At 51.1% G+C, this 18,700-nt stretch overlaps 2 protein-coding genes, 1 long non-coding RNA gene and 1 other non-coding gene across 5 annotated transcripts in view; 2 read left to right on the top strand and 2 right to left on the bottom strand.

Moving 5' to 3' along the window:
* St6galnac6 (ST6 (alpha-N-acetyl-neuraminyl-2,3-beta-galactosyl-1,3)-N-acetylgalactosaminide alpha-2,6-sialyltransferase 6) overlaps positions 1-6,069 on the bottom strand; it is a 21,101-nt gene extending 15,032 nt beyond the window's left edge. The window contains exon 1 of the mRNA NM_001025311.2: positions 5,942-6,069. Within this exon, the coding sequence (NP_001020482.1) occupies positions 5,942-5,998 (57 nt within the window). The 5' untranslated portion in view covers positions 5,999-6,069. The remainder of the gene's footprint in view (positions 1-5,941) is intronic.
* Positions 1-12,831, top strand: part of Gm52551 — a 14,955-nt gene extending 2,124 nt beyond the window's left edge. The window contains exon 2 of the long non-coding RNA XR_003954025.1: positions 12,598-12,831. This is a non-coding gene — a long non-coding RNA (predicted gene, 52551). The remainder of the gene's footprint in view (positions 1-12,597) is intronic.
* On the bottom strand, positions 6,082-18,700 carry St6galnac4 (ST6 (alpha-N-acetyl-neuraminyl-2,3-beta-galactosyl-1,3)-N-acetylgalactosaminide alpha-2,6-sialyltransferase 4). 2 transcript variants are annotated; one of them, NM_001276425.1, is made up of 6 exons: positions 18,551-18,700; positions 18,097-18,197; positions 16,148-16,333; positions 11,376-11,788; positions 9,977-10,084; positions 6,082-8,764 (listed from the first exon to the last, which is right to left on the bottom strand). In NM_001276425.1, the coding sequence occupies exons 2-6, from the start codon at positions 18,106-18,108 to the stop codon at positions 8,575-8,577; spliced, it is 909 nt and encodes a 302-aa protein (NP_001263354.1). In that variant the 5' UTR covers positions 18,109-18,197; positions 18,551-18,700; the 3' UTR covers positions 6,082-8,574. The 2 variants fall into 2 exon arrangements, with proteins under 2 accessions (NP_001263354.1, NP_035503.1); NM_011373.3 differs by having other exon boundaries at positions 18,097-18,700.
* Positions 12,205-12,309, top strand: Gm23369. Its single transcript, XR_003954266.1, has one exon. It is a non-coding gene; the product is annotated as a U6 spliceosomal RNA (small nuclear RNA).

Genomic DNA, 18,700 nt, shown 5'->3' with positions numbered 1-18,700 from the left:
ATGGGGAGATTTAGGAAGAGAAAGCATGTTTAAAGAGTTCTGTTTTGTAATTACTTAGGAAAACATCATAGTAAAACTTTCCATTCCCCACCCTAGGTACCTATTAGGTCCTGCAGATGTACACAGTGAAGGTCACAGCTGGACAGTTTGAAACACAAGAGTAGAAATAGTCCAGATATCTACTAACAGGAGAATGGAAAGTTTGTTTGTTTGGTTTGATTTGGTTTTCTTTCTTTCTTTCTTTCTTTCTTTCTTTCTTTCTTTCTTTCTTTCTTTTTTTTCTTCGAGATAGGGTTTCTCTGTGTAGCCCTGGCTGTCCTGGATCTCTCTCTGTAGACCAAGCTGGCCTTGAACTCAGAAATCCGCCTGCCTCTGCCTCCCAAGTGATTGATTTGGTTTTCAAGACAAAGGTTCTTCTGGGTAGCCTTAGCTGTCTTGGGACTCGATTTGTAGACCTGGCTGGCCTTAAACTCAGATCCACCTCTGCTGTGCTGGGATTAAAGGCATTTGTCATCACCACCTGGCAAGGGTTTTTGTTTTTGTTTTTTGTTTGTTTGTTTTTCGAGACAGGGTTTCTCTGTGTAGCCCTGGCTGTTCTGGAACTCACTCTGCAGACCAGGCTAGCCTTGAACTCAGAAATTCACCGGCCTCTGCCTCCCAAGTGCTGGGATTAAAGGTGTGTGCCACCATGCCCGGCTTGTTTTTGTTTTTTTAAGGAATATTTACACTGTGGACTATTACACGGCAGGGGCAATGATAAGCTATAGGAACGCTGGTGAATCTTGGAGACCCAAGGAGTGAAAATAACAAATGTAGCCTGGCAGAGGCACGCCTGTGATCCCAGCACACGGCTAGGGGAGTGGATGTAGTAGAGTCAAGGCTATCTTCTGCTAAATACCAAGTTCAAAGACAGCCAAATGAAATGGAAACCCTGGTTTTCTTCGGCTCCTTTTCCGAGGCCCCGCCTCCCGCTCTCACCCCGCCCCCTCCTTCATCCTGTCCCCTGCTTGTAGATTAGGATGTGGGTCTCAGCTTCTGCTCCAACACCATGCCAGCCGCTATGCTCCCCACCATGATGATAATGGACTAAGCGTCTATAACTATAAACAAACTATAACCCACAATTCAATGCTTTCTTTTCTAAGAGTTGCCTTGGTTGTGGTGTCCCTTCACAGAAATAGAACACTAACTAGGACAAAAACAAACCAAAAAGAAACCTACTTGGCATTGCCAAGGGCAGGAGATAGCCATTGCCCGTATCACTGATTAAAGTTTTAAAAGCACCAGGGAGACCGCACATTACAGTATCCATGCACACTGTGTTCAAGAGGCTCATAGCCTTCATATGTGCTATAACTTACTAAAATAATATAAACACATCAGCCTATCACAAAATTAGAATATCACAATTTAAGGGAGCTGGCTCAGCAGGTAAAAGTGCATGCCACCAAGCCTGACGACCTGGGTTTGATCCCTGGGAGCCACTTGGAGGAAGGAGAGCATTCACCCTTGGAAGTTGTCCTCTGACCTGTGGCATTGTCACCACCTCCCACTAAACAAATGAGCAAACAAACAAATGCAATGTAACAAAAGAAAGATACAAATATAATGTAACAAAAGAAAGGTACAAATACAATGTAACAAAAAGAAAGATACAAAGGAAAAGGGCTTAAATGTTTCTTTTTTTTTTTCCTCTTTTTGGTGTGTGTGTGTGTGTCTGTATAGCCCTGGCTGTCCTGGAACTCACTCTGTAGACCAGAACTCAGAAATCCACCTGCTTCTGCCTCCCAAGTACTGGGATTAAAGGCGTGGGCCACCACTGCCTGGCAGAAGAAAGATTTAAAAGGAGAATTTTTTTGTTCATTATGATAATGTGTGTGTGAATGCCTGGTCTCTGAGACCACCACTGCCCCTTGAAGGGTAATGTGGTAGGCTGGAAGGTTCGCTGTCACTTGGGAGCCACTGTTGGTTCAACCTTCGAGAGTCTGATCTCAAGGAGTTTATTTTAGGACAAGTGTGGAGCCATGGGCTTGTCATCTCAGCTACAGGGGAAACTAGGGCCGGAAATCTCAAGTTCTGGACTTATACAGTCCCCCAAATAAAATGTGAGGTACAGTGGTCCATGGATATAGTCCCAGCACTCAGGAAGGGTGAGGCAGGAGGAACAGCAGTTCAGGGTCAGTCTGGGCTACACAGAGTTGGAGCTCAGGCTGGGCTATATGAGACTCCATCTCAGAACAAGGTGGTCATTTCTGGAATGTTAGGGTCTAGGCTGCTCTTTTTTTTTTCCACTTTGGGATTTATATTTTTCAAAAGTTTTAACAGAATAATTATACAATCATTTTGTTTGTTTGTTTGGTTTGATTTTTTCATTTAGCCCTGGCTGTCCTTGAGCTTACTGGCTCTGTAAACAGGCTAGTCTCAAATTCACAGAGCTCCACCTGCCTCTGCCTCCATCTCCTGAGTCCTGAGATTAAAGACATGCACCGTCACTGTCTGGCTTGGTTTTTTATTTTATTTTATTTTATTTTATTTTTTGTTTGTTTGTTTGTTTTTGGTTTTTCGAGACAGGGTTTCTCTGTATAGCCCTGGCTGTCCTGGAACTCACTATGTAGATCAGGCTGTCCTCGAACTCAGAAATCTGCCTGCCTCTGCCTCCCAAGTGCTGGGATTAAAACCACTTAGATTTTAAAGACTATTTACTTGTTTTGTGTGTATGAGTGATTTACCTGCTCATAGTTAGTTGTGCATCATGCGCATGTAGTACCCTCAGCAGCCAGAAGAGGGCGCGGGATCCCCTGGCCCAGGAGTTCCAATGGCTGTAAGCCACCCTGTCTGCAGGAGCAGCCCGTGTTCCTAACTGAAAAGTAAAAGCGTGCTTGCTCGCTCTCCCCCGCCCCCGGAATTACATTTTTAAAAACTGAATTGCAAATGCAGCTTTTGTGTTTGCCTGTGCTCGTGAGTGAACACGTGTTGATGTAGAGCCAGGGGTTAGCCTCTGCTGCTCTTCATAAGCCTCCCTTAAGAGGGTAGGAAAGACACAGAAAGAAACTCCACCCACTTCTGGTTGCTGGAGGCAGGGTTTCCTGCTAGGACCTGGGGCTGGCTGCTTTCTCCAGGCTGTCCAGTGAGCCTCGGAGACAGTCTGTGCCTCCTTCCTCTATGGGAACAAAGACCAAGGGCCAGAACACCTAGGAATTTTGTCGGGATTGTGAGGACGAAATTCATATCCTCCACTGGCTTGCCCAACACAGTACTTTATCAAGTGAACTATCCCCGCAACTTCGCGACACCCTTTTCCCTCTCCTACATTTTTTGTTACCCACCCCATTTTTACTACAATTACCATGTCTGTAAAGGCACGTAAAAGATGTGAGATAGAATCTACAAGGAACGGAGCCGACAGCTCCACTAGAGCTTGGTAGGAGGGGAGTGCCACCATCACTTTTAGCTTTATAAATGTCTAAGTTATTTGCATTGCATTAATTTAGAAAGTTATGATTGCTTGCTTGCTTGGTTTGAAACAGTCCTCCTTCAAGGTGTACTTCAAAAGCAATGTACTGCATGCCAAAGCTACTTTGGTAAGTTAAGAACACTTTCTCGTTTTGTTTGGCTTGGTTTGAGGCATGCTTCTTCCTCTGCGTAGCCCTGGCTGTCCTGGAACTCACTCTGCAGACCAAGCTGGCTCTGAACTCAGAGATCAACCTGCTTCTGCCTCCCAAGTGCTGGGGTCAAAGGTGTGTGCCACCATCGTCCAGCAATAACTTTTTAAAAGTTATTTTATTAAAACAAATGTAATGAAGCTGCATAGATTCCCAGCATACACGTGGTGGCTCGGAACCATCTGTAGCTCCAGTTCCAGGGAGATCCAATGCTCTCTCTGACTTCCCTTGACAGCAGGTACGCACATGGTACACAGATGTGCAGGCAGGCAAAATGCCCAAACACATAACACACATAACATTGATTTTAAAATTAGAGGAAAAAAAAGTGTGTGTGTGTTAAACTCCTGCCCCCTCCCCCCCGCCCCCATGGAAAAGCAGGCATCCCACTAGAGTGGACACAAGACATCGGAAGCCTGCCCTCTAGTGTCCACCTCTGTGCATCCTGGGTGCTCATCTGCACCCTGGCCTCCTGACGCCCTGCCTGCAGGACAGAAAGGCAACCACAGAGGGTGGGGCTGAGGAGGAAGAAGGGAGGGGCAGGTGAACAAGCTGCTAATATGGAGACCAGAGGGCTCTCACTGCAAGCACAGTGAGCGGGGTGAGTCTGTGCCAGACAAGGAAGCCCTCCTGTGCCCCAGCAGGCCCCTCCCTACCCCAGGCCCTGCTAGGGACTCTGAAAACCACAAGGATGCTTAAGCCTGGACCCAGACCAAAGCAGAGCTGGAGACCCTCACTCAAGCCTGTCAGATTCCTGCCCTGGCTTCTCTTCCTGACTCCAAGAACAGTAATAGCCTCCTTTGTGGTACCAGTAGTGGGGGTATGAGTGAGGCAGGGGCAGAGGGGCAGAGGGGCAGAGGGGCAGAGGGGCAGAGGGGCAGAGGGGCAGAGAGGCAGAGGGGCAGAGAGGCAGAGAGGCAGAGAGGCAGAGAGGCAGAGAGGCAGAGAGGCAGAGGCAGAGGCAGAGGCAGAGGCAGAGGCAGAGAGGCAGAGGCAGAGAGGCAGAGGCAGAGGGATCTCTTGAGTTTGAGGCCACCCTGCTCTACAGAGTGAGTTCCAGGACAGCCAGGACCACACAAAGAAACCCAATCTAGAAAAACTAAGAGACCAACCAAAAGAAACAAGGGGGTGGGCGTGGATAACAAAAGCACAGCACCCTGTTGGTAGGGTGCTCACCTCTGCATTACACTTTTTTCAAGCACCCCCTCACTGTGGCAGGGAGCTACTAGGAGCCCACTTTCCAGGTGAAACCCCAGCTTGGAGAATGTGTGGGTGACAGGCTAAACTCACCTAGCCTGTCCATTTAATACTGGCTGAGCTGTTAGGCACACGGTCCAGACGCAACAGAGAACTCAAACACGGGGCCTCAGGCCAGGCCTGATCATCTTTGAAGGAGCTTCCTTCCTTCCTCCCCAGGGAAAACACTCCCGTTTTCTGCACCTTAACAATCGCCCTATACACTGTTGGGGTTGGAACCTGGGCAGCGGCAGGGGGAGGAGGTGTCTTGAGTGTGCCTGGCAAACTCTACACTAAGCCACAACTTCATCCTTCATTCAGCAAACTTCTCTGTGCTCTTGTGATATTCCCAGAGAGCCTTTTCCTCCCCTCCTCTCTCAGTTCCCATGTCTTTATCTTTTTTTTTTAATTAAAATTTTATTTTGTATGTATTGGTGTTTTGCCTGCATGTATGTCCATGTGAGAATGTCAGATCTTGGAGTTACAGTTTTGAGCTGCCATCAGGCTGCTGGGATTCAAAGCCCAGTCCTCTGGAAGAACAGTCAGTGTTCTTAACCGCTAAGCCATCTCTCCAGCCCCTCAGCTCCCAACTTATAGCAACAGTTCTGTTCAGCAGACAGATTTGTGCCAAGCTCAGCTGAAGCCAGGCCTGGGGACTCCAACTTTCAACCTCTACAGTGAGCGGAGATGGAGACTTAAGCCGCGCTCTGAGCCTGGTGCCGTGGACATGAACTGGGAAGTACCTGGGTCTCCACAGACAGGGGCTAGACAGGAGTGCTCAACTGTTCCCCGTAATCGTGGAGTTCCATTCCTCCCGCAATAGACACCATAGAGACGCTCATACCCCAGCCGAGATTCCTGATGAAGGAGTCCTAAGCCACCCGTGTCTGTAGGACCTGCCTCCCTTCCTCCCCGGGCTTAGGCAGAACTGGCTGAGACAAAAGAACCGGAGGAGGAAAAGGAACACAAGAGGCCAGAGTCTGTAAACCCCAGTGGCCCCCACAACACCTCAAGACTATACATGGCTTCTACCCCCTTCTCACCTTCCAGCAGGTACCGGACCCACAGTGTCCAAGGAGGGGGCCCCTGAGTTTCATCATGGGAGTCTTCAGTAGACGCTGTGCCAACAGCCAGACCTGTCAGTGGGCATCTTTGTGTGCTTGGAGGAAGTGGTTGACAGCTTCCCTGAGAAATACAATTTATTCAGGCCAACCCAGCAGTAAACACCTCACCCAGAAGCCAGGACAGAAGCATCTCTGTGTGCCTTGTCTAAGGGTTGGGTCAGCATTTCCTTATGGCTGAAAGCAGGAAGACTGACTCTCAGAAAGGAGTAGTCTAGATCCCACCAGGACCAGGGAGTCTCTTGACCCTGGACATGCACGGAGAAGGGCACAGGTGCGGAGACTTCTAATGGGATGGAGAGCCAGCTCTCTACCATGAGCAAAAAGTCCTAGAAAGAAACCAGGCCTCCGGAGATGGCCCAGAGGCCAAAATCAGCAGATCTTGGGCTAGCTGTAGCTTCACACAGCCATTTCCTGACTACCTTTGTCAGAACATAGCTTCTACCAACCCAAAGCTCTCAACCTCTCAGACCTTATAGGAAAGTCCTCCCCAGCTTGCCGTACCCACCTTTCTGATGTCCCCACCAATGTATTTTAGACTTGCCTGGACTTAGGACTTTATGTTCCGCAAAACTATAAAACTTCATGAAACTGTTTCCGCAACGGAACATGGAATTCGGGGTAACATACATCTCTGTTCCTGAGTCACAGTCACTCAAAATGGCACCAGAAGACACTATTCTCATTAGGATGAGAACATCATCATTATTATTATTATTATTTTGCACTGATGCCACCTATGCCAGGGTGGAACAGGATCAGTCAGGCAGAGGGCCACCCTATTTAAATGGTGGCTTCTGAATACTGAGAGCCAAGTGTGTTCTAAGTAAGCCCCAAGGGGCACCCCAGCATCTCTGAGCTCATACAATCTGGTGAGGCAGGAACTACTCTACTGTCTTTATTGCCTGGGAACATGGGGTCAGGCCTGATGCCAGGACCCTTCGTCTCACCCACGACCCACTCATGGCCTATCCCTACACTCAGCCCCTCAGCCCCTCCAGGCCTGCGGAAACGGTTTGGCTTCCCGCCTGTAACCCTGGCTCAGAGATTTCCCTCTCTGCTTCCCCTCCCACATATGAGGCTTCCGGTCCACCTGGCACTGGACAGGGACAAGGGCAGTGTTGTGGGCCAGGTGCCAGGTCTCTAGTCACTCCTGGGAAAATGGGTAGGAGGGAGAGTGGGCTAGGCCACCAGAGCCCTTAGCATGACGGGTTCTGCCCTTTGTGGGATCCGGTAAGGAAACTGAGAGGTTCCTTGTTTCAAACCAAGACCTAAAATAAGGAATTTCAAGTTTGTAGCAGGAGAGGTTAAACTAAGCACGGGACTCTGGGGACCGCGCAGGTTACACCCAGAGGGTCCCGAACTCTGAAGCAGAGAGCTAAAGCCCAGGGTGCCATTCTTCAGTCTTCCAAAGGGGGAAGGAGGCAGAGCCTGGGTAGTGAGCTCTCAAGGCTGCCAGCATCCTAGTTCAGACACCTCCTGAAAGCTAGCCTGGGCTATATCATCTGTAATGAGCACCAGCTCCCTCCGCAGGGTGGCCTCACACCCTCCTTAACAGCTAGGTGGTGGCTGTGTTTTAGTACTGAAAAGCAAAACTCAGAGAAAGGGCTGGCCCCGAGACCACTCCTTTCTGGTCAGCACCCTCCCCGCGCTGAGTTCGTTCTGCCCTCTGTTTTACAAAGGAATCATGTCCCACAGTTAAGAGACAGCCTGACTGGCAAAGACTTTGGAATCTGACTCATGAGGCAGGAAAGTGGCGTTGGGTGGAATTTCTTCCTCACCCCGAGTCCTCCCAGGCCCCGCTCTGTGCCTGTTGAGTGAGGGCAGGGTGGCTGTCCTGGGCCAGCACAGTCCTGTGGTCAGACCATCAGAAGGTCAGGCTTGTGGGATGCTGGGGCAGGAGACTGTAGGGCTGATGTCCAGACAATGCGGGAAGAGCAGGACAGTTGTGGGCCTAGAGAAGGGCTGGAAGGCTCAGTCAGCCCTCCAGGGAACAGGCTACAGGCCTTGTCCTAACTAACCCCCATCCCACATCCGTTACCACAGAGACACAGTGTCCAGAAAATCTGCCTTTACCAGCACACTCCCAAGACAGTCAGTCCTGAGAGGCTGAGGCTCAAAGGCCCTCACATCCATCAAATCCCAAGTTCCAGGGTGCACCAACCAGGGCCACCAGCCTGAGAATGTGGCACCATGTGGCTGGAGCCAGGTAGAGGAAAGGTTCAAGACTGGTATAAAGCCATAATGCTGGTGAGGTGGGGCCATCGACGGACCCAGGGCAAAGGTCACTTAAACAACCTGGCAGTGGGACAAACCCCAAGATGAAGATGTGGATTCTTCTGGAAGCAGGGGTGGTGTAAATGGCATCTTCTCGACTCCTCTTCAAGTCACAAGGCCTGAGGTTCCTCCGAGTGTACCCAGTGTTGGGTAATAGAGACTTCATGTTCTACCTGGTGTCAGGTAGAAGGTGAGTCATAAATGCTCACATTAGAGCCGTGTTGGCCTGGAATGGGTCACAGGCCTGGCTGAGGCCTGGCAGTCACTGGCAACAGGAACTACTTGGCCCTCCAGGACGGGTGGGCGAACACGATGGGTCGCTTCTTGGCCCAGCGGGAGAACACAGCCTTCTCGGTAATGAAGCGATGGGCGCTCCTTGGAGCCTGCTCATGCAAACGGTACATCTGACACTCATCTAGCCGGCCCTTCTCAAAGTAGTGGTAGGGCACGGAGCGGGGACTCTTCTCGCTGTTAGGAGGGAACAGGGTCAGGTGGAACAAGGCCTCAAAGCTGCCAGCCTCTGGGACTAGGCCTCAGCTGCGCAGGAGGGAGACAGATGGCAGAGACCGGGCAGGCGAGGAGCCCATTGGCCAGGATTCAGAAATTGCTCCTTGCAAGCTGGGTGACCTTGGATCTGAAAAACACCCCTACAACAGGCCATCTGGAAATGGAGTCAATGGATAAACTCTAGGCAGGAGCGGCCCATGCCTAACTCCTGTAGCCAGGGCCAGCGGCACGCCCTCCTGCTAGGAAGTAGTGTGCGCCTAGGCTGCTGTGACCATTTCTCTCATACACCCGAGACATAGGTTCTGAAGGGAAAGGGTGAAAATCTGGGGCCTTTCCCAGACTCCTTAGTTATAGTAATACTGAAATATAAGAATATAACATGCTTATAATAGAATTCCATATCCATATCTGAACTCACAGTATTTAAGTCAACTAAATCTATCTGTAATGTTTCATTAAAATAGATATAGGGTCCAGGGGGTGAGCACTCCATCAGGTGGGTCTAACCCAAGGCTCACTTTGCCAAATCTTTTTGGCAACTTAACTTTTTTTTGCATCTATTCATTATTTGGGGGGTGGGGGGTAAGAAGCTGCCACAAAGTGCATGTGGAGGTCAAAAGACATTTTGAGAGCAGGGTCTCTTTCCACCACGTGGATCCTAAGATGTTTTGTTTTGTTTGACACAAGGATTCTCTGGGCTGCCCTGGAACTCCCTCTGTAGACCAGGCTGGCCCTGAACTCTGCCTCCTGAGTGCTGGGATTAGAGCTGTGTGCACCACCTCCTGGTTCTTAAGTATGACCTCTGTATTAGATGATGTCACGTAGCAAAGTCTCATAGTTACATAGACGGTTCACCAACCTGAGAGGTGTACAAGGCTTTGTTTTGGTTTGAGTTTTTCAGAGGGGCTCTCAGAAGGTGTGGGGCGGGGTAGCCTTGAACTTGATCTGGAGCCAAGGTTAGCTTTGATTCTCATTCTCCTGTCTCCACCTCCTGAGCAGGATCACTATGCCCAGCTAAATGTTGGTCTTTTTCCCAAAGGCCTGCCCTTGGGGGCTGTCTGTGCCCGGGTCACCCATCATGAAGCCCTCACGGCTCACAGACCCTCTGGCTCAAGACTTCACACCTCCCCCTCCTTCCCTGTCCCCTACCCCCAGCCTGGGCGCCGGTCTAACCTGCAGTAACTATCGCTGACCATCCCGTAGACCACGATCTCCTCGCACAGCTCCAGGGCCAGAATCATGGTGAACCAACCGGTGCTGAGAAAGGAGCCTGATTGTCTCCTGAGGAGGATGAGACACCGTCAGTGGCCCCACCAGCATCCCCTACTCCCACCTGACAACCTGAAAGAGGTCCCAGGAAGGGGGAAGCAGCGGAGAGGCAGTTTGCCATCGGCAGTGGGTTAGAGGTGGTGCTGGACACAAACCTGGGCTTGTTCGGTCTGGCTGCCCGAGCAGAGGACGGTATCAGGGTTCTTGAGAACTAGACCCGGAGAGCCCACAGGTACAAGAGAGCACAGAGGGTAAAATTGAGGGCTCTGTCTTCTCTTTTAGCCTTGCCTCTCCCGTAGGGCACCTAACTCACTCTTGAGAGTCTCAGTCTCAGAGACCCGGCTGTGAAACATGGAGATTTGAAGGTGTTTTTGGAGAGGGAACCCTGTCAGCTTTGCCCATTCCACCCTGCACCCAGCCCACCTGCGTAAAGGTGCTGTAACAGCCCCAGGCCTCAGCTCTCTTGAGGTGGCAGCTCTGGGTACCCTCCAAGTAGAAGGCCACCTCCTCCTCTGCCTCTCCTGAGAGTACAGGCCAGCTCAACTATTCAAGCTGTGCACAGCCAGCACCTGCCCCACCTGGAGCTAACAGTTTCAGGGAGGAAACATAAACTGTAATGTCAGATGGTGTCAGCAGCTGAAAAGGGAAAGGCGAGATGCAGGTCGCCAAGGCGGGCTGCTTCTGCTGCAGAGGGATGGTCTCGGAGGGGCTTCCCTGAGGAAGTGGAGAGTTTATCCAGACCGGAGCGGCTGGAAGGGGCCAATCATGGGAACTTTTGGAAGAATGTTCTAGGCAGAAGGAACAGAGCATGTGCAAGGGACTGCAGCTGGGGACAAGTCTGAGGACGAGGGCCAGGGCACAGGTATGTAGTGAGGTGCCTCGGGAAGTGCTGAGGGATTAGAGATGTCTGATGCAGAGTGCTCAGCTCAAAGCCTTAGGACTCAAAAACAGTTGTTTGGTTTGTTTTGTTTTCCTTCTCATTTCTGAGACAGGCTCACGCCGCCTAAGCTTAAGTGAATTGAACTCCCTAACCTTGAACTCCTAACCATCCTGCCTCTACCTCCAGAGTGCTGGGACTACAGAGGCATGCAAGGCCAGTTCATTCAGTGCTGGGGATGGAACCCAGGGCCTCATGCACACTAGGCAACCATTCTGCCAACACAACCACATCCCCAGCCTGAAGTCACTCTTACTTCAGTTATCTGGAATGACCTCAGAGACCACCTCAGACCTTAAAGCACTTCCTAGCAGAAAGAGGCTTTTAGAGAATGCAAACTCCAGGGGCCAGGGGTCTCCAGCTCACCGGTTCTTGCCTGTCTCATCTTGGAAGATCTGGTCACAGTAGGCCATCATGCGTTCAGTGAAGGTGTACACTTGCAGGCCTGGATACATTCTGGTGAGCTGCAGCAACGTTCGGTAGGTGCGGCCGCCCAGCACCCTGTCCATGTGCCTGCCCTGGCCCCACACCACGTAGAGCGTGTCTCGGGCATGCTGGAAATAGTGTGAGTAGTTGCGCAGAAGCAATGGCACACTTGTGTGAGAGATCACGCGCAGAGTGCTGCGCTGGCCCACGTCCTCCTCAAAGCCCACGGTGGGTGCCTGGTTCATGCGTAGCACGCACTCTGCGCCATCGATCTGGGCACCCAGGCCTGAACCCAGCATCTGGCCAGAGCTGGACACCACCGCACAGCTGTGGCACAGTTCTCGGATAAGAGGCTACAGAGAAGGAAGGAGAGAGAGATCAGAAACCCCCCACTCAGGCTGGTATCCACCTGTCCTCCCCCTTGCCTCCCCACTCCCACCTCCATCATGTCCACTAATCTGTCTGATAGCTGGATCAGTCCCAAGGACTAAGCTCTACTGTGGTTTTTTTGTTTTGTTATAGTTTTTTAAATTTGTGTATGTGCATGTGTGTGTACACAGGCATCCATGGGGCGTGGTCACGTGCCAGAGGTTGACTTTAGATGCCTTCCTCAATCACTATTGTCTTGAGACAGAGTCTCCCACTGAACCAGGATTTTGCTAAATCTGCCAAAATGGCTGGCGAGGCAGACCCAGCCTCACTTTGGATTATGTCAGGTGCATGCTGGGTACTTGGCTCTTATATGGATGCTTAAGACTGGACACAGGGTGTTCGCTTCTGCAGAACATATACTAAAATTGGAATGATACAGAGAAGATTAGCATGGCCCCTGTGCAAGGATGACATGCAAATTCGTGAAGCGTTCCATATTTAAAAAAAAAAAAGACTGGATACAGGTCCTCATGTTCCATGGATCAGTCTAACCAACTGAACCTCCTCCCTAGACCCAGGTTGTTTTTGTTTTTGTCTTTAGAGTGAGGCACATGCCACAGAACCCACGTGAAGGCCCAAAGACAGCTTGCTTGAGTCAGTCCCCTCCACCACGTGTGTTCCACGGGGAGCACTCGGGTCATCAGATTCTGTGACATGTGCCTTCACCAGTCAGGTCACTTGGCTGGTCCCTGTTTTCACTTGTAATATAAAGTCTCACTCTCTTGTTCAGGCATGCATTGGACTTGTGGCGTTTCTTCTGCTTCAATTTCCCAAATGCTGGGACCACAGGTGGCAACAGCCATGTCTGCCCACCTGGCAAGCCCGACACAGGAAAACGACCTTCCCAAGCTTCCTTATCAGCCACATCCAGCACTTGCTCTCTCTAAGCCCTAAAATGTCCCTACCTTACTGGGACCTTATTAAAGTTACAGGATCAAATATTTATAAAGCCTTTAGAACGGTCTCTGGCACTGACGGCATGTTCATGTGTTTGCTAAGTACACAGGAACTACAAGCTCTTCCGAAGCACCCAGGTCCCTTCCTGCCCTGCCCGTGCCCAACCCATACTGCACTGAGTTGTTAACGGAAGGGTCTTCAGTTAGAGGGGTCTTCCATGGCCAGCCCAGGCCAGTTTTGCTAGTCTGATTCTCAATGTGAATCCCAGCTCCATCCCTTGGCCCAAGGTAAGGGGGTGCCACCCCTCATCTGGGAAATGGGTGTGAAAACACCTGCTTTAACCCTCTCGTGAGAGCCCAATAGAAAAGGTACAAGGAAATAAGGAGCCAGGGGTGGGGGGCACAGGATGGTCTTGGGCACGGGCTGCCCAAGTCAGGAGGCTGGAACACAGTGGAACAGAACAATTCCCTCCCTAAGCTCCAAGCCCTCCTAGCACTTCTAAAAGCCATGAGGGTCACAAAGGGGCTGGAGAGGACTTCTGGGAGGGTCAGAAAGAGTTCTGTGTCGCCTTGGTGAAGGCTATCCATACTCTCCTACTTCTGTCGACACTCACTGGCTGGACGTAGAGGTATAAACCTTTAGTTTCAGCACTCAGGAGGCAGAGGCTCTGAGATCCTGGTGAGTTCCAGGACAGCCAAGGCTACAAAGCAAGTTCCAGGCCAGCGAGGGCTATCTAGTGAGACCCTGAACTGTTCCTTTTAACTGGTGAATTCTGTTATAGAGACCCTGAACTGTTCCTTTTAACTGGTGAATTCTGTTATAATCTGTCAATTTGCACACATACATGCTGTGTGGATACACATCCAGGTAGAAGCCCAAGGTTGATACATAGTGTCTTCCTCGAGCACTTGCCACCATGTATCTTGAGCCAGGGTCTGTCACCATACACCAAGAACCCTGCTTGGCTAGTCTGGCTAGCTAATTTACTCCAAGGATTCCATCTCTGTCTCCCCAAAGAGATTACAGCAAGTTACCAGGCCAACCTAGTTTTTTGTGGGTTAAGCTTGCACACAGGGCACAAATGCTCTGTTTCCCAGATCCCGCCCTGCTTCTTTTGAGACAAGGTCTTGTGTACAGAGACTGTCCTGGGACTTAGGTGCTGGAACCGCAGATGTGAGCTGCTACCCAGACCTCAGGCCCATTAAGGGCCCCATCTCGTATTTGTTATACCACCCAAGAGGTAGACACTAGGCAGCCTGAATGCACACACTCAGAGAAAATTGCCACGGCTCCCACAAAAGTGCTGGGCTCTCACCTGGAGGAACTCAAGTTTATAGAGCCATGTAAAAGATTAGTTCCACTCAATAAAAGACACTGTGAAATCCCCCTCAGCTTTTTTTTTTTTAATAAGATGTTGATTTAAGAACTCATAAATCCATTTTCTGTACTACAGTATTAAAAAAAAAAATAGTGGGGCAAGCCTGTAATCCCGGGACCTGGGCATTTGGCAGGATAAGTTCAAAGCCATCTGCCACACGGCAGAGTCCAGGCCAGCCAGGGCCACGTGAGACCCTCTCCCGAAAAAGCTGGAAATATGTCCTTCTTGTGCCCTCAGTCTGGCCCTGTCCTGGCAATGGCGGGCTGTCCTGTCTCTAGTGACAATCAGCCCCATCAAGGCTTGTCGTCAGACTGGCCCTCAAAAGGCCAACTGTTTCCCTTTATTGCAAAAGAGGAAAAGGTCTAAGTGTTGACATTCAAAACCTGGATTTCCCACTTAAGAAAAACAAATGGGGCTGGAGAGATGGCTCAGCAGTTAAGAGCACTGACTGCTCTTCCAGAGGTCATGAGTTCAAATCCCAGCAACCACATGGTGGCTCACAACCATCTGTAATGGAATCTGACGCCCACTTCTGGTATGTCTGAAGACAGCTACAGTGCACTTAGATATAATAATAAAATAAACCATTAAGTCGGAGCGAGCAGAGGTCCTGAATTCAAATTCCCAGCAACCACATGATGGATGGCTCACAACTATCAGTGCAGCTACAGTGTAGTCATAAACATAAAATAAATAAATAAACCTTTAAAGAAAGAAATCTCAGACCCTGAGGAGGGAGAGAGGGAGGGAGGGAGGGAGGAGGGTAGGTGAATGCGCTGGGCACTGTGGCATGAGCCTGTGAGCCCAGCACTGAGGAGGCAGAGACAGGTAGATCCCCAAGGGGCACTCGCCAGTCTAGCCACTTAATTCCAAGCAGTGAGAGAACCAGTCTCAATCAATCAATCAGTCATCAATCAATCAAATGCCTGAGAAACAAAGCCCAAGGCTGACCGTCCACACATCCAATCCACACACAAAAGAAAGAAAACGTTCCAGAAGGGCCCAAGTGTCTGAAGAACTCTGGCCGTACTGTGGCAGACTGGACAGTGTTCACCCAGGACACCCTGGCTGGCGCTGTCCCACTGGGCCGTTCTTGGAGAGTGGAGAGCTCACACTTGCGGGAGTTCTGGTGCCCTCGTTTCCGTTTGGTGTTGGCGCTGGAGAATAAACTTAGCCCTTGACCTCGCTAATGCTGACTGAGCTGAAATGAAGCCCCAGGCCAGGCCAGCTCAGGGGTTTCATTTCTCCATTAAATCCTCACACCGCAGCTGGGCACTGGGCACTGTGTGCTGTCTGCCAGTCACCCTTTGAATCCTTGGCACAGCCCAACAGAGGCAGGGATGGGGACGTGACAGGTCTCCAGCAAGCCAGGGCTCCTGAGCATGACCCTAGGGCCACCAAACTAAGAACTGGAACTGTAGTGCCACTAACCTCAGGGTGGCTTTAGGGAGCTCTGTGACTCACAGGACCTCTGCTATCAAGGTCTAGGTTGTGAATGTCCCTCTGCCACACCAGGTGGAGCAAATATGGAGAGGTGGACAGACAGTATGGACGGGAGTCATGGCTGTCTCGGACCCTGGTGTCCCAGTTTCATGACTCCTGGGACCATACATAACCTGGACCTAGGCTGGCTCTTTATGCTCAGCTGCCACACAATGACACTTACTGCAGGAGCTAAGCCATGTTTGTGTGAGTATATGGTATGGAGACACAGAAGTCTGAAGACTTCTTGTCTTCCCAGGTTATCCCCAGTGGGCAGCCCCCCACCCCGTTTTTCATTCCCAGCATGTAGTTGGGGGTACCCAGGCAGTATCTGCTTAGTGAAAATCCTATTTCCTCCTAGACCTTGAGTACTCGGAGAGGACAAGTGACTGGCAGATGTCACACAGCTGGTGAGCAGGGAAGCTAAGCTCAGAGTCCAGGCTGGCTTGCCACCAGCCCAGCTCTCACTGTTTCCTAGAGCTGGGGACCCGCTGGCTCCCGTAGCATTGCCTGGCTGACTCACCTTCCCGTCTGGCACGCTGCTGTAGCCACTGAAGTGCAGGGGCCCTGGCACAGTGGATCTGGGGGCCGCAGGGAGGTGGCGGTCCAGGCAGGTTGCCAGGCAGAGCGGCAGGCAGGCCCAGCAGCACAGGAAGACACAGACAGCAGAGAATGTCAAGATGCACAGTGTGAGGAGCAGAAGGCGGCCCTGAGGGAGACAGAGGTCACGTGCCTGCGGGGTACCTGCAAATAACACCCAGCCTCCCCATGGAGAACCTCTGCAGCTCCATTGGTGAGACCTACTTCAGGGATGAATCTAGAGACAAGTCCCCCAATTCCCCTCTTTCCAGGTCAGGACACTCAGTTGGGGTGAAGCTGCTCAGAGCCACACAGCAAGGGTGCAAATTTCAAATGGCAGAACCCAAACTCTTATCTAGAACCCAGATACACTATGCAGTCACCCCAGGCCACTGCTACCTCCACTACCCTATCCCCAGCTGACCCAGTGTGTCCCCTGGGCTGGCTGGGCAGTCCAGGAGGTGGAGGGGGACTTTGAGGAAAGCATCACTTAAGAAATGCGTTCAGAGGCTGGAGAGATGGATGGCTCAGTGGTTAAGGCACTGACTGCTCTTCCAGAGGTCCTGAGTTCAATTCCCAGCCACCAATCAAATTGTGGCTCACAACCATCTGTAATGGGATCCGATGCCCTCTTCTGGTATGTCTGAAGAGAGTGACAGTGTACTCACATACATAAAATAAATAAATAAATAAATCTTTTTTAAAAACACTTTCAAGGACTGGCTTGGTGGTAGTGGCACGCTTTCTGTGCTTGCAAAGGAGCCAGGTTCCAAGAGCCCAGGCAGGGCGCCACACAACCACCCACTATTTAGATAGGTAGATAAAATAGATTAGATAGCTATCTCCATCTAATCTAATAATAATCTAATAATCTAAATGTCTAATCTAATAATAAACATGGTAGCTCATTCCTTGCCCGAGGCAGTACTGTTACAAGTGTGAGGCCAACCTGGGCTACACAGTGAGTTCCAGGCTAGCCTGGACTACAGACCAAGACCCTGTTTCAAAAACTGAAACAAATAAACAGAAAATGCTTCCAACAGTTGGGATGCTTCCGCTCAGCCTCTCCCACTTCTAGAAGAAATACACCGAAAGCCACTTGAAGAAGCCCTCTGGGTCGGTCACCTGGGGGTGACCTCCTGCACACCCACTGAAAGCACCCAGCAAGGTGTCTACCACTGTGTGCTGGGCCATCCATCTCAGTACCTGTGACTCTCAGAACTCCAGTTTTCTAGGCCCAAAGTCATTCCAGAAGAAACACTAGGAGCTAGCCAGTGTACCCAGAAAGGCAGAGGTGTAGAACAGCCCCCAGCACATCCTGCCAGGGGCCCACCCTTCCTTGTCTGTCCATAAGCCACATCAGTTTCTAAAAATAAGTCTTCTCTGTGTGGCCAGCTGTCCAGGAGACCGGGTTCACAGCTCCTAAGGCCTCCGGCTCTACACAACAACTGGTCTGCTGCCCACAAGGGACCAGAGACCTTGACTTGGGCAGTGGTAATTAACCTCCCCACTCCAGCACTCAGGGGGCTCACTGGTAAAGACAGAAAGACCAGAGCGTCACACTCAGTCTCACACCTCCCTCCCAACTAAGTGACACCGGGTTACTTCCATTTCTAGGTGAGAAAAACAAACTGAAACCAAAAGGGGAAGACACCGGCCTGGGGTCACACAGCCCCAGGAGCAGGGGGCTGGCGCAGAAGCAACTACTAAGGGCTGTGGGAGGGACTCCATGCTAGAGCATGTGCTTAGCATGTGCCTGGCTCTGAGTTTCATCCCCCGACACCAAAAGGGGTTAGGGGATCACTGTAACTCCGGGTGTGGGAGGCGGCTGTAAAGCTCTACCCAGGTCACCCCCAAATCCCCAGGCAACTTTTTCTCTTCCCTGTCACTTACCGGGGCCTTCATGCTGTCTCTGCTCTTAGCAGTCTGGAGGCTGCTGTCTCCAGTGCTTGGGATGAGAAAGGCTGGAAGCTGGTCCCAGGATATGAGAGAAACTGAGGCAAGGGAAGAGACAAATCCAGATCAAGAAAAACGGGCCCAGGAACCAAAAGCCTTTAAGTCTCCAAGCATGTGACAACGTGTCCCATTCTAAAGGCCGTGAGTTCAGAGACCTTGCCAAACCAATTCCCATTGTGCAGATGGGGAAGGAGAGGCAAAGAGGAGACGCTCTCGGCTCAAGGTCATCCATTCGGTCGGAGGCAGGCAAAGAAAGCCAGGAGCCAGGAGAACATCGTTCCCATCCATCCCAACTCTCTACCGCGGGGTGATGGAGAGGCCTGGGGCGGGCAGGATGTGAGGTTTTCACCCGGCTAGCTTCCACCGTCCCCTCCCCAAGCTGGGCGCTAACCGAACGAGCGGATTGGAGTGCGCTGGGGGCTCAGGATGCGCTGCTCGGAGCTCCATGTCCAGTGCGCCGGGCCAGAGGGGCTGGAACCGGGCCCCGGGTAGGAGGCGGTGCTGCGGCCGCAGCTTCTGAAGCCTGAAGCTAGAGCAGCGC

Source organism: Mus musculus, chromosome 2 (genome assembly GCF_000001635.26).
Source record: "Mus musculus strain C57BL/6J chromosome 2, GRCm38.p6 C57BL/6J".
NCBI classification, from domain to species: domain Eukaryota; kingdom Metazoa; phylum Chordata; class Mammalia; order Rodentia; family Muridae; genus Mus; species Mus musculus.
The sequence above is the reverse complement of the archived record's forward strand: the minus strand, read 5'-3'. Positions and strand labels throughout refer to the sequence as shown.